The 18128-nt window shown below is 42.3% G+C and overlaps 1 protein-coding gene across 2 annotated transcripts in view; it reads left to right on the top strand.

Moving 5' to 3' along the window:
* Positions 1-3439: 3439 nt before the first annotated feature.
* The window catches only part of plcb3 (phospholipase C, beta 3 (phosphatidylinositol-specific)), a 34576-nt gene continuing 19887 nt past the window's right edge, over positions 3440-18128 (top strand). For both annotated transcript variants that reach the window (XM_028429446.1, XM_028429445.1), the window contains exons 1-2: positions 3440-4156; positions 14050-14136. In XM_028429446.1, coding sequence (XP_028285247.1) covers positions 4058-4156; positions 14050-14136 — 186 coding nt within the window. In that variant the 5' untranslated portion in view covers positions 3440-4057. The remainder of the gene's footprint in view (positions 4157-14049; positions 14137-18128) is intronic.

Here is an 18128-nt window from a genome sequence, read left to right as displayed (position 1 = left end):
TCTCTTCGCCTTGGTGGAGTAGAAATGAACAAGGTCAGTAGGCCTATATAAGTATGGTGTGTGTGTATGGATGTGAAAGTAATCTCTATAAGAATCTCAAGCCTGCAAATCACTGTAAAACACAGATTATTAGATTATATGGTGAGAATAAAGAGTCAACACTGTGGCCCCTGTGTGTGTGTGTGTGTGTTTATAGAAGCAAGCAGCATCTTTACACTCAACCTATCAGTGATATGTACAGGGCAGACAGATGTGACCATTGAACCTGTTTTGGGACTAAAATGTAGGAAAACACAAGAATGCATTAATAGGTAAGCACTTTGTTTATTTAAAATGTGCGCTGCTACATGTCTTTTCAAATTAATGTCTTTTGGGGTAAAAAACACTGATCTCACACAGACTAAAAAACTTCCTGAATACTGCACCATCGTATAAGATTATAAAACAGCTGCTTAAAAACGTTTTTTTTAAAGTCAGATTCCACTTATATAGGTGATTAGTGTTGTGAGCCTGTTTCTGGCTTACTTGTTGATGCACAGTGTCATGTGTTTTCTGTCCACACAGGGGCGCTGTTGATATACAATAAGTGGTCTCAGTTCCTCTGAGTTTTTATCAATGATATACTTACAATAAATACATATTCAGTAAAACAGGAAGCACATTCTTTCCCTCAAAGCATCAAAATGTGTTTATTTTGTAACCTACACTTGTATATGTAATGTGCTGTTGTACACACTGCAGTTTCACACAGATTCACTTGTGCACACATGCACTGCTGAGATTGACAGGTGTACAGGGGCAGGCTGCAACTGAAGCAGAGCTGAAACCAGTACTTCCACATTCCTCCCAACTGTTGCACAACCAACAGGGGAGTTCAGTGTTGTTGTGCAGCCACTAGAGGGCAGTATAAGATCATGATGAAGTCATCCAGAGGCGGTGAAGATCTGCATCAGAGTGTGTTTGGAACACATTCAGATATCATTTGGACAGACTGGAGTGGTATGAATGCAGCTATAATGAATGTAAATCATAGTTTTTAGCAAAGTGTATCTGCATTGTGCATGAGGGCGAAAACTGTAATCAGCACTTTGCCTGCACGCCCACATGGTAGCATTTCTCCAAAACACAGGGACAATAATCCTGCAGTGTTATGGAGACAGATAGGTCCGGTCTTCAGTCTACTGTCAGCGACTTCAGGCCAAAATCTCAGAACGCCAAGGACAGTAATCTGATCGACTTTTTATTGGTACTGAGTCAGGCCGTTCCCATTAAAACTAGTGTGTGTGTATGCTGTACATGCTGGAGTCTGTTTCCGTGTGTGAGGACAGACAGTGAATATGGCTGTGTGTCTTTACACAATGTGGCTTTGTGAGTCCTTGGCGTTGCGTTGGAGAAAACAATCTGGCTGTTACTAGACAGAGAGGGAAAGAGGGAGAGAGAGAGAGAGGGGAGAATAGTGGTTGGGGGTCTTTCCCTTTCTCCACAACATCATCTCCATATGTCCCTTGCTTTGTTCCATTTTGAACCTCTGCTGTCCGTCTTTTGTGTCTTTTATGAGGCTCTCTTTTTTGAGTTTACCTTTTCTTTCTTTCCGACTCTCAGTTTTTAAACAGAGAGCTGGGAGGACTGGAGGTCTTGGCCTCCTTGTTGCATGAAAATTAAATGCCTGAATATGATTAGATCTTACACTGGCTGGAGTACTTCTGTCTCTTTCATTCCAATCTCTTAAAATGATACTTCCCTTTGCTCTGTTTGTTAGGCTTTTAGTTTTATCCCTTTATTCAAAATAAAAGTAATGTGTACTAACTTAACACAAGGGTTGATTGATAAGTGTGTGGCTTAAGGTAAGGACCCCAAGAACAGTCCAGTGGGACACCTGTTGGAGAGAGAGAGAGAAACTGCAGCAGACATGATAGAGATAGAGAGACCTCAAGAAAGAGAGAGAGATAGAGAGAGAGGAGGTCTATTGACAGCACAGGTGTCTGCACTTCAAATGCAGCGTTCAATACAACATTGTTTGCCCAAATGAAGTGTGTGTGTATATGACAGTGTGTGCATCTTATTATACAGCAGAGAGTCACACAATAACCCGCTGAGAGGACACGTATGCATGTGTTCATGTTGTTTTAGGTTGTTGTTGTTGTTTTTGTGGCAGGCCGGACACACAGTGTATCTGCGAGATCAGATTAATCACCAGTCTGCCTGGACTCAGTTACACACACAGAGATACCAGTCTGTCTAGCTGCTGAATTGTTTAACAATGTCTCTCCTGCTGGATGCACTCGCTCACTCAGGGTCATGTAACACAGCCGCATGTTTTACACACAAATATGTAGTCTGATGGACTGCTTTCTGTCCTTTTTTTGTGTTTAATCTCCCCCCTGCTACAATTTTTTTTGATCATACACACCAAGAATCAGTTAGTTAGTCAGTCAGCAGGCTGCAGCATAGCTCACATTCCTGCCGGGTGTAGTTAGGGAGTTGGAGAATGGCGACGGTTGCCAGAAAATCTGTTGCTCTGTAGCAATTTTTTTTTATTTTTTTTTATTTTTTACGAGAAGTCGTAGTTGTAATGTTGCTTGGCAGTGGGACTATTTGCTCTTCCTAAAACATGATACGCAGCCACTGAAGGGAAAAGTTACCTGCAGAGTGGCTTCAGTTACCACACACCTTGTTATTATTTCCTGTTTTTGGTAACACAGCCATGTATAAAACATGCCTTCAGTCTGGCTGCCTAACAGAAGCTCAAAAACCACATTTAAGCTGCTTACTGTGATTTCTAATAACTGTGCCGCCATGTTTTAATAACACTGACTGTGCCAGCTAGATGTCAACACAGAGAATCAGGCACCTGTGTGTATCAGTGATGCTACACTGCTTTATTTCATTATTTAGCTTGTCTTTTGCAGTGATCAGCAGCTATTTCTATCAAATAAATACAGAAATAAACAACAAAATAAATATAAAAGTAAATATAAAGTTCTTTTCATTTATTAGGAAACTAGCATGTAGAAAATTCAGTCTTTATGTTCATGCCATCTGTTGATTGTGGATCAGCTGGTCTACAGTTTCTGCACCGTTGTGAACATATTTATATTAAACTGAACAGCCAATCAGAGTGATCCATCAAAAAGCATGGGTCCTACTAGTACCAACAGACAACTTTGAGTTGCATCATGGGACATGATCCTTCAGTTTCACCTCACCTCTTCTGGACTCTTCTTTTAATCTGCATATTGACTGTAAACTCTCAGCACTTTAATGTTAATACACTAGAGGGAAAATCAATAAACATACATTAACAGTATCATGCTCAGAGTACTTTTAATGTATTCTGTTGAGTGAGACAAGCAAGCAGGCTGAGGAACTAAATTAAAACACACCCATTTACACAAACTCCGACTCCCCCTCCTTCTCTCTCTTTCTCTAATTTCTCATTCACTCAGCGCTATCTGACGCCGACTCTCTCACTCCTCTCAGAAATTCTCCTTTTTTTTCCCCTGCAGAAAACATGCAGGAAGGAGAGGAGGAGGAGAAAAGAAGAAACGAGGCGACAAGAGAGAGAGGAAGCAGAGAAAGTTGGTAGAGGAGCGAGAGGGAGAGGAGAGGGGTCCACCAGATGGGAGGAAGAGAGGAAGGAAAAGATCTCTCTCCGGGCTCAAGTGCGCGATTAAAGGACTCTGTATAAATAAACAAATATATGAATCAGAGCGTATAATAAAAAAAGGGGGAATTATAGGCGCGCCACCGCGTTGCGTGGACGCGGACAGGACAAGACAGCGGCGGTGTGCGCTGAAACAGCCAAGTCCTGTCCTTCTCTCTGGATTTTATTCCTCATGTTCTTCAAACTCTCGGTCAGCTTCACTAACTTCTAAAGGACACTGTCAGGAAAACTTCCGCCCAGCCTTTCAATTAACCTTCTCCCCGGAAAGGAAAGACAACAAGGGGGCTCCTGTGTGGAACCAGGAGGAAGGAAGAGCGTTTTGTTTCTTCCGAGGAGTCCAGCTCGCCGTAGCCGGGGTTTAGGCGTTGGCACCCGGGCTGGGAGTCCCTCGTCATGGCCGGGGCCAAGCCGGGAGTCCACGCGCTGCAGCTCAAACCCGTGTCCGTCCTCGAAGAGCTGAAGAAGGGGGGCAAATTCATCAAGTGGGACGAGGTGAGGAGAGAATGTTTAAAAGTTTGTGAAGTGAAATGATGTCTGGATCAAGAGGCGCTTCTGGACAACATGACAGCCTGTTCATGATAGTAGGCCCACTGTTGTGAAGTGTGTGAGACACGGACAATGTGTGTTCGTGTGCAGGTGTGTGCATACTCCCGCGCGGGACACAGAAGCCCACTATATCTGTGAGGTGTAAATCAGATCTGTGGTATAAAAAGAATTCCCCTGTAGTCGCCAGCAGGCTGTGGTGTGTGTGAATGTGTGTGTTGTGCTGATTTCTTGTCAAGCCGGTTTTCGTCGGGCTCCGGTTAAGTTCAGACGCCCTCACACACCCTCTCCTCTCTGTGTACTCCCCCCTTTCTCCCCTCCCCTGCAGATTAGAGAAGAAAACACCTGTCTCTGCAGGGTCTGTGTCAGAAGTTGAGAGACTCTGCAAATAATGTCTTTAAAAACCTAATTTACATATTTAATGTGTTTTTGTGACTCTTTAAATCACATTTTAAAACAATTTCCCGGCTCCAGTTTCCTTCCGCGCGTTAATTCTGTAGAAGCGTGTCTGGCGATTTGGACATGCGCTTGCCCGTGTCATTGACCATAATAATTATGTGTGTTGGCGTTCCCTGTGCAGAGAGTAGGTGTGTGTGTCCATGTGTCTGAGTGCTTATTAATGATTAACCAAGTGGCTGACTGAAGGGTTCAAACTGTGGACGCCTGGATTTACAATACAGTTGCATGTAAAGTGTGTGTGTGTATTGTGCAAGCTGGTGCCATACAGGTCAGGCTAGGTGTTGATTTTTCGTTCATCAAAAGGAAAATGGAAAAATGAAACATGATGTGTGTGTGTGTGTGTTAAAAGGAGCATCTTGTCACGCAAACAGTGAATGCCATGTCCTTTTGATTTCCTCTCCTCCCCTCTCACACACACTAACTCTCTCTGTCTCTCTCTCTCTAAGGGAATTCCCAGGAAATGGTTATGCTGGTGATTAAGTGCGTGCACATTCAAAAACATCAGTGTGTTTTTTAAACCCCGTTTCCTTTTATTAGCTGAGTCAACGAATGAATTATGAAGAATAAATGGAGATGAGAGAGAGGAAGCATAATGGCCTTTGTCAGATCTACAGATTTCATGAAATATTTGGAAGAACATGTCTGTGCTGTGGAGTGGATGTCAAAGATGCTGATTTAAAATCAGTAGGTCAGTATTTCTCATACTGCAGCCAGTCAGGTCTTATGATCCTCAACTGAACCCACTATGGAGTGTCCAGAATCTGAAGCAGGAATACTGAAGTCCATCGTTCATCAAACTAACTAACTGTATTGTTCAAATGGTGCTTCTGCTTGGCCTGAAGAAACACTGGACTGCAGTGAGTACATGTGACCCTCGTTCACGTGACTGCACTGGTCACAGGTGTTAAGGCCCCCAGCTTAGATCTACAGTGATGGAAAGATGAGCCACTCTAAACCTAATTTTCTCCTCTTTGTTCCTCAACTTTTAGCAGCTTCATCAGCAGTCTTCGTCTGTGTCAGTTCAAGCAGTGCTCGCTTATTGTCCTGGCTGTGCTATCCTCATCCCTGAAGTGGCAGGAAGCCAGGTCTATTTATTGACCCAACACCACCTAATCAAATGTGATAACTAAATGCGGACATAGAAAATTACATCTTAACATCTTTTGGAAAGAATATGACATGAGTGTGAAAATGCAATTTGTTAAAGTTTACAGATACAGTAAATTTCATCCATACAAACTATGTAACAGACTTAACAGGCAGCAGCAACAGGTTTAGTTCCCATGGGGATCTTCTTATCACTGACTGAGGCGAGATTGGTCATCTCAGAGCAATGTACGCCTGAGTTGTTCTTACAAGTTGTTCTGCTGCTGCGGCAAAAAACCATGGTGTATTCCTTTAAGGCAAAGTCAGATAAGAGCTAACACACTCACAGAATCAGCCTGAGGGCAGTGCAGTGTGTTTACCGCACATTTGACCCCGTCCCTCTCTGCTCCCCTCTTCCCCATCACTCTGTCCTCTCTCCACATGGCTCAGTTTTTCATCTTTTCCCAACATCCTGTCAGCCTTCTCCTCTGCTGGATTCTGTCAGTCACACTCCTGCTGTAATCTGCTCCTACTTTTATTGTCTCTTTCTCCCACAACAAAACCTCTGTTTCTCAGTGGCCTTTGGGAAGCTTACATCAAATGACACACATACACTGACTCATGCACGGGGGAGGAGGAGGAGGAATGCATTCCAAATTGACCCTCTTTCCCCCTGTGTTTTGGCTTGTATACACATGTGTGCTCGTATGTGTGTGTGTGGTTGTTTTGTTCTGGGTGTGCGCTTCACGTTCAACGACTTCCTGTTCGAGCTTGTTGTAAGGTTCCAGAGCCAAAGCATTTTCCTTCTCTCCCACTCTCTCCCTCAGTCTTTTGCCACCACCGCTGCCGTCGTCACTGCTGCTGCTCCTGCTCCGCCCACTGCTGCTACAGCCACAATTCAATTTAGACAAATTCCAACTGGAATTTGGTTAAAATTCCCCCTGAACGACTAATTAAACAAACAGAGGCAGACATTTTGTCTACAGAGCAGATTGGCGCTCTGTCTGAGTGCTGTAGAGCGTCTTGATATAAAAAATGTATGTCAAGGCACCACAACATTCAGTTCTTATGCAGAGTTTTCCACTGTATGGGCTCTTCTTTTTAGGGTCCAACATGTTTTCTTTGGTCAGAACCAGATGGGAGAATTGCACCTTTTCCCTTCCAAATTAGTGGACTGTGCATTTATATTCACACTGCAGACCAGGGCTTGCAAACAAAAAACACAGAAACACAAAGTCACTCATTAATTGGGCAGAGCTGACATCCTTTTTGAGATTAGAGGGTTTGGCTCAGTCTCGAATCCCTGTAAGTTGAACGAATCATGATGCACCGTAAAATGTTGCATTTCAGGGCTGTTTTCTGCAGTCTGGTTGGGATTATTTGATCAGACCTTACATAATTGCGGCACTATGATCTAAGCAAAGGATGCTAAGGACACTTGATACTGCCGCTGTGTGTTCATCAAACTGATGTTCACACCAGCTTTTCTTACTACTGTTGCCATTATGTCCATTTATTTTGAGGACCATCTATAAACAAATGTGTGGTCTATTCAGCTTCAGTTCAGGTGCTTTAGGGCGTTCTGCATGGTTGTTTTCTGTGTTTTATTCTAAGTGTTCCTATGCGACAGGAAATCTTGGTTGTGCATTAGATTGATACTTGGAAGCAATGAGCCACAAAAGCGCCTTTTCAAAATAGATATTTGTGAGATTAGAGCCAAGAAATAGAAGGAGGAGGAGGAGGAAGAGATGCAGGATGGCGCTAAAGTCTGACGCCACACTGACAAAGCACTGCTGACATCCTGACAGAGCGGTGAGAAACAAGCGCTGGATGGACAGAGGGAGGGAGGGAGGGAGGTGGAAGGTCAACCACAGCCACATGTGAAGTGTGGGGCTGACATCTGGACTGCTCCATCTCCATTCCTCCTTTTTCACTCTGCTAATGATATTCCTCATAACACATGGAGCCTCACTGTCTCCTTGTATCTCCCATGCAATCTCTTCTCTGTTCATTTTTTTGTAATCTGTCTATCACTCCTCCTTCATCTGTCTGCTTCCTGGCATTTTTGTCTTGTTTACTTCCTGACTTTTAGTTCCTTCTCTTACTGTCCTCCTGTCTGTCTTCAGTTTTGATTTCTCTTAAATTGCCAGTGTAACTGTCTGATAGATGTTATAAAAGCAGCATCACTATGCGCTCATTTGTCTCGTAAAAAAGGTCACATTTTGATCTCAGAATCAATCTCAGAAAGCACAATTTGTGATTTTCCTTTTTTTACTGCTTGTGCTGCTAACTGATGAGTTTGTAAAACTTTCCAGTGTCTGAATGAGTGAGTAGTTCTGGTCTGTTAGTGGTACGGTTGGAGTTCAACTTGTAACCTTCTAAGAACTGGTTTGTTTTTCCATTGGCTGTCATAGTGACGTTATGTCTTCACTCTCTTTCATTCCTGATGCTCCCTCATATTCATTCTGAACGTCTTTCTGGTTGAAATGATATAGTGTGCCCTGTTTTGTAGAAAATTTGGGTAATATTAAACAAAACATACTAAATGTATGAGGATAGACAGACATGCAAATTAAGGGTGTGAATAAGGGTGGCTGGAAATGCTGGGAGGCATGAGCTGACTGTGTTTGTCTTCTTGTAATTCTGCAAAGGGCACGCTTTGCTGTTTAAAAATGCTTTTAACAAATTTTCAGTCAGTCTGTAATACCCTGCCTCCAGGATCTGAGGTGAGCCGTTGTTGGTTCCAGACCAGCCAAGGGTTGGTGCCACTTGTCTTTGCCAAATGGTTCTTCAATTGAGGAAACTTGAAGAACTGGTTCAAGACTGGCTCTAAAACCAGTCCTCAAACTAGCTTGTAATAAAGTGGTGTATGGTGTATCTTCATTTTTGTAAATATCTCAGCTGGTAACACATCAGTGAACTACACAGTAATTTGCATGTTCACAGTGGAGGTACAGTGCAGAGGAAAAAAATCAGACGCCGAATCTTCCCGGTGTATATAGGTTAATGAAACCTGTTTACACTGGGGTGTTGTTCAACACGTAGAACATGGCTGATTGGTTCATTTGCTGCATAGTCAGTGTGATCAGATGAAAGTTAAATGAACCCTGTGGTGGAATTAAATGGTGCAGCACCTGCAGCAAACGAATGGGACGCATACAAAGTAGCTGGAGTCCAAAGGTTACCTACAGTCATAACTTTTACCGCGTTGCCAAAGCAGCTGAAACATGCACAAAGTGCACACTGGCCCTTTTTCTCACACACCACTCCTGTACACTGAACACACACAGACCAAAGGTGTACTTGGAGCAGCCACTTTTATCAGGTTCCCACTAATGGTTTTCTCCTGACTGGCATTATACAACAGACACACATTAATCTGTGGTGAGGATAGTATGCAGGGAGAGAAGCCATGTGTTTGACTTTGACATACACTTATGGAGGTGCTCATTATCGGGTCCATGTAAGACATCAGCTTCAGAGGGTGGTCCCTCCAAGGAAACTGTGTGTGTGACATTACAGTCAGGTAATGAAAGTGTTTTTCTGAAGCTCAGGGCACCTGGAGGGGGTCTGGAGAGAGAGATGTGGCCTTTAATCAATTAAAGAGGAAGAAAGAAATCAAAATGTTGCAGAGAGAGAGTTGGAGCTGAAGCAATGATTGACATGAAAGAATGAACAGAAAGGAAGGAAGCCAGGCGAGACTTCAGACGCTGTCTAGATATGGTGGTTAATTAGAGTGTGGGGCGAAGACCAATTATAGAGCTACCACCCACTCTGATACAGAAACACACCATAGGGTGCATGTTTACGGTAAACAAGGTGTGCTGATGTTTGCGTGAGGTTGCACTAATTATTTCCTGTTTAGGTCTCTACACGCTACCATTCGTTTCAGAGGTAACCTTTGTGCTGAGAAAACAAGAGAAAGAGGTTTTAAACTGGACTTGATTATTCTGATTTATCTGCTGGCTTCAATCTTCAGTTACAAGCTGTTTTTAACCAACAGCACAAAACTTTATTGAAGCTGGAAGCAAAGAATGTGTGGCATTTATTGCTTGATTTTAAATCATTAACAAAAATAAAGAAAGAATTTGGTGGAGGGCGTGGATAAATCATGAAACTCAGAGGGTGAGGGTGAGTGTGTGTGTGTGTGTCATGGTGAACAGCAAGAAAGCAACTGACAGACATGTAAAACTCAGAAGGCAGAACATGCAAATATTTCCAACCACAGTGGTGTGTGTGTCTTATTTGAAAGCTTTATGGGTGATGTTATTGTATTTCTGGTCACATGAGCCTGTGGATCACACTCCTCTGGGTAAATCTGTGTTTACTGTTCCCATTGGAATTCCCCATCTACGGCAAAGTGTGTATTGACGCTGAATGTACAAGGGCGAACGACAGTCAAAAAGGAAATTAAACCACTTGTCTGCCCAGTGATTTGGTCCACTTTAAACAACTCGAACCTACATAGGTGGTGGTTTTCACTGCAGGGACATCATGCATGTCTCCACCACAGGAACTGGCACTTCCCTGTAGAACCTGTTTCATGACTTTAAAAGGAAAGGGGGAAAGTACCTACTATGAGGTTGAAACTATTGAGCTGCCTGCACAAAAAGCGCAAGCTGGGCTCAACACTGATTAGTTCAACCTGCAGGCACCATTTACAGTAACAAAGAAATGATCGCAAAGGAAAAGTCACAAATGAACCAATAAAAAGGTGCAGGTTGTGTTTGCTGATCACACCGACAATCAAGATATGAGACGTTTTGATTTACGGCCAATTAATGGACGATGTTTGTGCAACCTGCTGCCGGCCTCCAGGTCCTGCAGTGCAAAAACACCAAGTGATATAATTCTCTGCTGCTCATTCTGCATGAGTTGAAATATAGGGCTGCTAATTTTCTCCCTCTGTAATATGAAAACACTGCTTAAGAATCATTCGTCTGGGCTGCATTATCTGTGAACACTGAGGAATGTCTACTGCTCTGTTAATATTAAACGGTGACAACAGGCAGCTTTTGAACTGCTAAAGGAATATTACAACACAACAATGCGATGCCTTGTGTTGGTGTTAAGTGAAGATGTTGTGATCTTCCTCTCTTCTCTGTTGAATCTTATTTTATATATTGATTGCTGCTCTACTCTAAATTTCCCCATGTATTTAGTGTGGTGGTAAAAAAAACTCTATTGCCTGTTAAAGGCATTTTGATTTGCAAATGTCTGAGCATGTAATATACTGTGGAGCATAACACATAAGGGCCTTTTTTTAATTTGCATTGCATTCAATTCAGCTGTGTTAAACTCCAACCTAGCATGCAAAAAAATAAACAAACACAAGCTATATGGCGGCAGGTTTGCAAGTTCACTGAAAGAGGAAAAGACAGTACAGCCTGGGCCCTCTCCCATCAGGTCACAATCTTAACATACAAATCACAGCGTGAAATGGAGTTTATTAAGCTTTCCAGTTGTACCAGTGAGTATAAACACAGGTCACAAGTTCAGTAATGTATAGGGTCTAGGCCGTTTTGCAGTTAAAGTTACAAGTGAATGTTTTGCAGTTATTGGGTCACTGGGTCATCTTGGTGTCTTTGTTGCTTGATGATGGTGCAGAGTGAAGCGTTGTTTTGCATCAGAATCACTAAATCTAAGCCATGGACGACCACTTTTTACTTATTAAGTCATCAAGTTGTGTCTGAAATCTCTTTGTTGATCACGTGTACTTCTCTCCCCGCGCTGCACAGGGTTGGTATGTTCAGCACAAATCTAATGCTAAGGGGATTACTGGTTGTTTAAAGGGTTACAGACATACTGTAAATCACTACCTTTTAAAAGTTTGGGGTCACCAGGCCAGTTCTATAGCTTCTCTGATCAGCATAACAGTTCTGCTGTGCTAACATTATTTCACAGGAGTTTTCTAATCATTTTAGCCTTTTTAACATGATTTGCTAACACAATGTATCATTAGAACAGAGGAGTGATGGTTGTATACCTTTGATTATATTACATTAAAAATCAGCCTTTTCTAACTAGAATAGTCATTCATCACATTAATAATGTCTAGACTGTATGTCTGATTACTTTAATGTTATCTTTATGTAAAAAAAAAAACATTAAAAAAAATAAATAAAGACATTTCCAAGTGACCCAAACTTTAGCAATTTAGCTAAGTAGGTAGCTTGCTAGCAAATAGTGTATATGTCTTATACCAATACTGTGACCACTATTAATGATAGTTAATACTCTTCTAACCTGACTCCTTCTCAAACCCTCCCTCCTTTTCTACTCTTGTTCCTTCCATCCTTCTCCTAATCCAAACATTTACCCGTCGTGCTAACTCTCTCTTTCCGTTAGCCGACCTTGGAGCCTAAACTCAAGGTATGTTGAGCTCAAGGTGCCATAACAATGTACATTTTTAAAAGGAATGAGTTTTTAAGGAACAGTAGAAAGGAACAAAATATTCCTTTCTCGCTGAGAGTTAGCATGATAAGCTAACATGTAATGGCTGCTTAGGCTTTGTCTGAAGGTTACACACAGTGCGAGGTGATTTATATTTGTATTTCTGATCTGCTTAGCAGTGAAAAGACTTGGCATTGTGTGTCCAAATGTGTTTTTATAACTGCTCTAATGTCTTCATTTATAGCTTGAGTCATTTTATGGACTCTTGGTTGTCTGCTTTACTGTAAAATTAATTTGCATTAATTAATTTTACAGTGTTGATGCAGAATTTTACTCTTAAATGGCATTATTGCTTTATAATTGATTATTGCTGTATTAAAATCATATGAAGCCATTTCATTTGTTTCTTCCCCACATTATTAAATGCCTGTGATTATGGTCGGTGTTCCTTCCTCTCATAGTATGATGGTGGGACAGTTTTGCGTGGGTTACAGAAAGACCTTTTCCCTTCTGATGTTGTCGATGATGCAGATGACGACATGTGTGTCCATGAGTCATCTGGATTCTGAACCATCATGTTGTTTCAGGATGTCTGTTTTTTTTGTCTGACTGGGGTATGAGTATAATTACAGACACAGAGGCTGCGGGTACATCTGTATTTTTTTATGTGTGTATGCGCTCGCAGTACCTTGTGTATGACCCCATAATGATGATGCTAATGACATGTTGATTCAGGCTCCTGTGTCATCATTATGCTGCACATGAATGAGATCTCCATGCTGGCCAAAGCGTGTGGTTTTTCAAAACAGCTGTTGCCTAACGTGTGATAAACAGTCTTCCTGTCTTACTATCTATCTGTGTACGATCCAATAATAGCAGGTACTTCCACTGCTGCCATTACCGGCTTACTCCAACTCACATGTCCTCTACTTAAGGGTAGTAGCTGTTGTACACTAATTGATTGTTTCTCACAACATGGGTCTTATTTTTGTTAACTTTGGCCATATTTCAAATGTAGTTTCATTGATCCACTTCAAATGAAATCCAGATTGCTCTACCCTAACTGTTCTGTTTATTTTTACCTGCCATTTTACCTGCCTCAAATCAGCAGTCTGCATTTGTGATCCGTTGGGTCAAAATCCACACTGCTTCTGGCTGCATATTACTTTTCAGATGGTTTAATGTTTCCTTTGAGCAGGATTGCTGCTTTATCTTGTGTTAGCAAGCCTAGTTTAGTGATAGGGCAGTCAGGCATGCAGGCAGTCAGGTGAGTTTGTTTGAAGCCCTCTCTGCAGACCATCCTGCAAAATGAAAACATGTATGGTCAGATAGTCCTCATATTTACAAATTGTTTTAGTTTAGTCATACAGTTATATTGGACTAAGACACACAATAGTCAACATTTTCATAGTTCCTATATGTTTGTCTGTGGGTGTGCACTGCAGGAACTGAAGATGACTGTGGTTCTTAGAAGGCCATTGTTGTGGTGTTGTTGAGTTCCTTAATGGCAGGTACTTCCCAGTATAAAAGGAACCTTATGTAAGTATATGTCAGAACACAGGGATTCAGTGTAATCGATGGTAGAACAGTAGTGATCAAACTAAAATAATATGGTACACATGTTGGCAGAACTGATGTAAACTGAAGGGATGTATATTTATTGGTGGTCATCCTCAGCAGGCCTAATTTACACCTCTAGTTATTATGGTCACATAAGGTGGCTACCCCCCCCCCCCCCCCAGCCATTGCCAGAATTGTAAAAATAAGGCCTGTGTTGTAAACAATCAAAGTATGCTTCAGGATGTGTACATGCTGCTGTGTGATGTGTGAGTGAACAAACATTATTTTTATTATTATTGTGAGTAGTTTGTCCTTCTAACATGTCTATTTCTGTCGTTGCCTAGGAGCCCAGCAGCGGGCCCCCCACGCTGGTAACGCTGAAAGTTGATCCAGATGGATTCTTCCTCTACTGGACAGGCGGGTCCAACCTGGTAAGACACACTCACACACACACTGTTTGGTGTTAAAAATATTTGGCCTAAAATAGGCCAAATGGACTGTCAACCGTTTCACAACGTTCTGACAAAAACAAAAATGGACCACTCTTAAGCAAGCCGCAATGGGTTTTTAAATGTAAGTAAGTGCTATTATGGGGTACTACACTTGTTATTTGTTTACATTAAGCTTTGTGTGGTTTTATCCATTAGTCAAAATGGGTTTCATCAATTTGTCCCTCCGACTCCTTATCCTGCTTCTGCCTGTTGTCTTTGCGGTCTTCATCAGCCCTCCATTTTAACCCACTCCATCCATCCATCTACTTCCCAGCAGCCACCCCTCCCCCCCAATCTGTGGTGGCCATTAGTTTCCTAATATTGAATTTTACATTTTAGGCATTTAGCTGACATAATCAGCCAGATGCAATAAGCAGCGAGTAAGCAGGATGCAGGGGGCAGAGATTTTGATCAGGTTGGTGTAGTTTAGATGAATTATAGGTGGTTTATATTAAAGTTAGTTTTATCTTCAGATCATGTATGCATCTCCCATTCATCTCCCCATCTACTCTATTTACTCTATATACTCTATGTCATGTTGGTGTGAGGCCGCTCGGATCAAAGGACATTTCAGCCCAGTTGAATTCCACACACCCCTCCCTATTACTCTTTATGTTTTTCTCTCACACACACACATTGTCTCTCTCTTTATTTCTGGCTATCTGTGTATCCTAAAGGCATGTATGGAATGACCTGTTGATAGCCAATATTATCACTGTGCTCTGTGTGTCCGTATGTGGGCCACAGCTACGCCGACCCGGCGTGTGCACGTGCGTCAGTATGTGATCATGCATTCACATAAAGCTTTAAATACTCATCCTGATGTCTCACTTGTGCATGCGTGTTATTGAGATAATAGGCCATTTGTCGCCTGGGGTGCAACTGTGACACTGTTTAGCAAGCAGTCAGGCTGCCAGTCATTGGATCTTTTTAGTTGGCTGGTAAATGCTGTTCTACACTCCCCAACCACAAAAGGTCGTACGAAAACACACAACATGAAACAGGAGATTGTTTAGATATCACCTCATCTGAGAGAACAATACCTGCTGGTGGATGCTCACCATGGTTGCGTGACTCCTTGCTATTTTGACGCACAGTCTACACACCTTCCCTTCTTCCTTGCAATCGAACTAGCCAGAAAGGTTGCTGTTATCATTGTTCATGTTGGCATTCAGCTCCCTCTCCAGTGATATAGATTTTCTTTAGTGTTATAAAGGAGGCTGTTTAGGTGTTGTGTGTAGGTGGAGGTGAAAAGAGGCCAGGCTGTGGAGACAGAACATGTCAGATCACTCATTTCTGATTCCTTGAGTGTGATGACAGAAATTTAAATGTAAAATCTCTCATATGTGTGTATGCTGGCCTCCATCTATGCAAATGATTCATTTTCATATTGCTGTCAGATTTTATCTTAACACTACACAACCATTGCTAAGACAGGGCGGCTGTCCTGGAAATGCTAGCAAAAAGCTCAGTTAATTCCACCTCATTTGCCTCATGTGCCACAATGTTTGACTTTTCCTCCGTTGCTGCTTTTCATCTTTGTTAATGTTGGCGTGACTCTGCTGGATTGTGGCCACTATTCTTATTTCAGTAGCGGGAATGCAGCTCGCTGACAGTCAGGGCCACTAAAGATGAAATGTGCCTCAAAACATCCAGACCACTATGGCTAATTACAGGGAAATGTAGGCATAAGTAGGCAGTGACTAATAACAGTAGTTCATTTATGTTCTGTTCCAAAGTTTTATATTGCTGCCTTCTTAAGAGATTGTGTTTTTGAACACCTGAATAAAGGGAAATGAGCTGTGACTTTACAGAAGTCCTGTTTCAAAGTGACTGTGTAGTCACTGATCCCAGAGTGAAGCTTTAATTCAGCGTTGTGGCTCCCCTGGAGATTTCCAAGCTGAAAAGAAAGAGGACACTGCAACACAGATATCCAGCTATTGTTAATGAGAACAGTTAATATGCTTTCACACAGATGAATGGGTATTCTGGGTGGAACCCATTTCTCTGAATAGTGCTGCCCGAAATATTGTATCTCCTGTGCAGTTTTTATTTCTGCTGCTCTCTTCTTATTACTTTGAATGTCAGGGCTTGTAAACCAAAAATAGATTCTCTCTATTGGACATGATCAAGATGTAGTCTAACCGCTTTAGACCGTGTTCCTGGCCAGTGTGTAGAACTGGATCACGCTGCCCAAAGTCATTTAAGTATCTCAGCAAGGACGTCCAAAAGTCTGTGACCCAAAAATGTCATGAGCCTCTTTTCTAGCAATGTGCAGGTTGAGAAAAATGAATGTGTCATACTGTAAAGGTGACATTGCACTTTATTCAGGACAGACTCACATAAAGCATAAAAGCTCAGCTCTGCTGCTGGAGTTCAGGAGGACACATCTTCACTATGGTGGCCTAAAATAAATGTTTTCTTTTGATCTGGATGTGTGTTAATGCTGATGACAAAATGAATGAAGCCAAAACAGGGTCTGAAAAAAGTGTTTTTTTAACTTCATATCATATCTACTGATGGGGTTTATGTGTAAGACGACACACACACAATAATAATAATAATGCATTGGTCTTATATTGCACTTTTCTGCTCTGTTGGGCAGGCACTCAAAGCACTTACATTGAGATGCATTATTCTTTCACACCACATTCACACAGTGGCAGTGGTAAGCTACAGATGTAGCCACAGCTCCCCTGGGGGAGACTGGCGGAGACGTGGCTGCCAAGGTGCGCCTACGGCCTCTCCGACCACCGCCGATTCACTCATACGCTTTCATACACCAGTGAGTGCACTGGAGGCAAGGACACACAACAATGACGGGAGGAGGAGCTGGGGTCGAACCGCCGACCTTCCGGTTATTGGACAACCCTGCTCTACCACTGAGCCGCTGCTGCCTAAACGATGTTGAGTAGCAGCTCTGAGAAGCAAGGCAGAAATCTGTTGGGAATGTACTCGGTTATGTTGTCTCTTGCTTTGGGTGCAGTTATGGTCCCCTAGAAACGTGTGAAATGTGTCTCCAGAGAAGAGTGTTATGGGCAACAAAGACAGGAGATGGCCTACACACCTCCCAAATATCAAAGATGAAGTGTGTGAACGTTTGTAGGAATGCTGGCCTATGAGCAACCCTGAGACGCATGTTCCACTATCGCTCCATCAATCATCTTCCTATTAGCCTCATGTTTATTCTCCTTCCTCCATCTTCTCACCTTTTCTTTCTGTTTTATCTTTTTTTTCCACATCAAATCTGGTTTCTTTCACTCACCCTTCTTTCCATCTCATATCCCTCTATTCCTCCTCGTCTCATCTCACCTCCATCTGTTTTGTGTCACCTTCTTTTTAAGCTTCCCTTTGTTTAACATGTTCTTTTAAATATTTCTTTACTTTTTTCCAAAACTTCATTCATCACCGTCTTTGTGGTGGCAGCTTTTTTCTTGAGAACCATATCCATCCATCTATAGTAATTGTTCACATCTCTCCCTCTTCCTCTGCCCCCTTCCTCCCATCCTCTTTCTCAGTTATCTCCCTCTCTCCATCTTTGTGTAAGGTTCAGAGGTTCAGCTTACAAGACCTTTGTGTTTGTGTGCGTCCGTACTCTGAGGCCAGAATTTCCCATTTATGCTTGAGACAGTGGTGATAACAGCCAACTGTGGCTGACAGAAACACACAAACACTGCATGCGTTGACCACTATGCACTGGTCTGTCATGTCTTTATGTCTTTGCAGAAATGTTCTCAAGGCTCCTCAGTGGATAGTTCCCCTCAGGGAGACCCCAAAATTATTTGTGTTTTGCGAGAACACACTCCCATTGCAGGTTGGTGAGATGAGCCTTTGCTGAAGGCAAAGTGCATGCTGGTGGCCCTGCGTTACACAAGATCCACATGCATATCTCAAATCCACACATCTGTTACAACATATGCGTGAAGCTTCCT

Source organism: Parambassis ranga, chromosome 18, assembly GCF_900634625.1.
Source record: "Parambassis ranga chromosome 18, fParRan2.1, whole genome shotgun sequence".
Classification (NCBI taxonomy): domain Eukaryota; kingdom Metazoa; phylum Chordata; class Actinopteri; family Ambassidae; genus Parambassis; species Parambassis ranga.
Note: the sequence above shows the minus strand (reverse complement) of the source record. Positions and strands in the feature narration are given on the sequence as shown.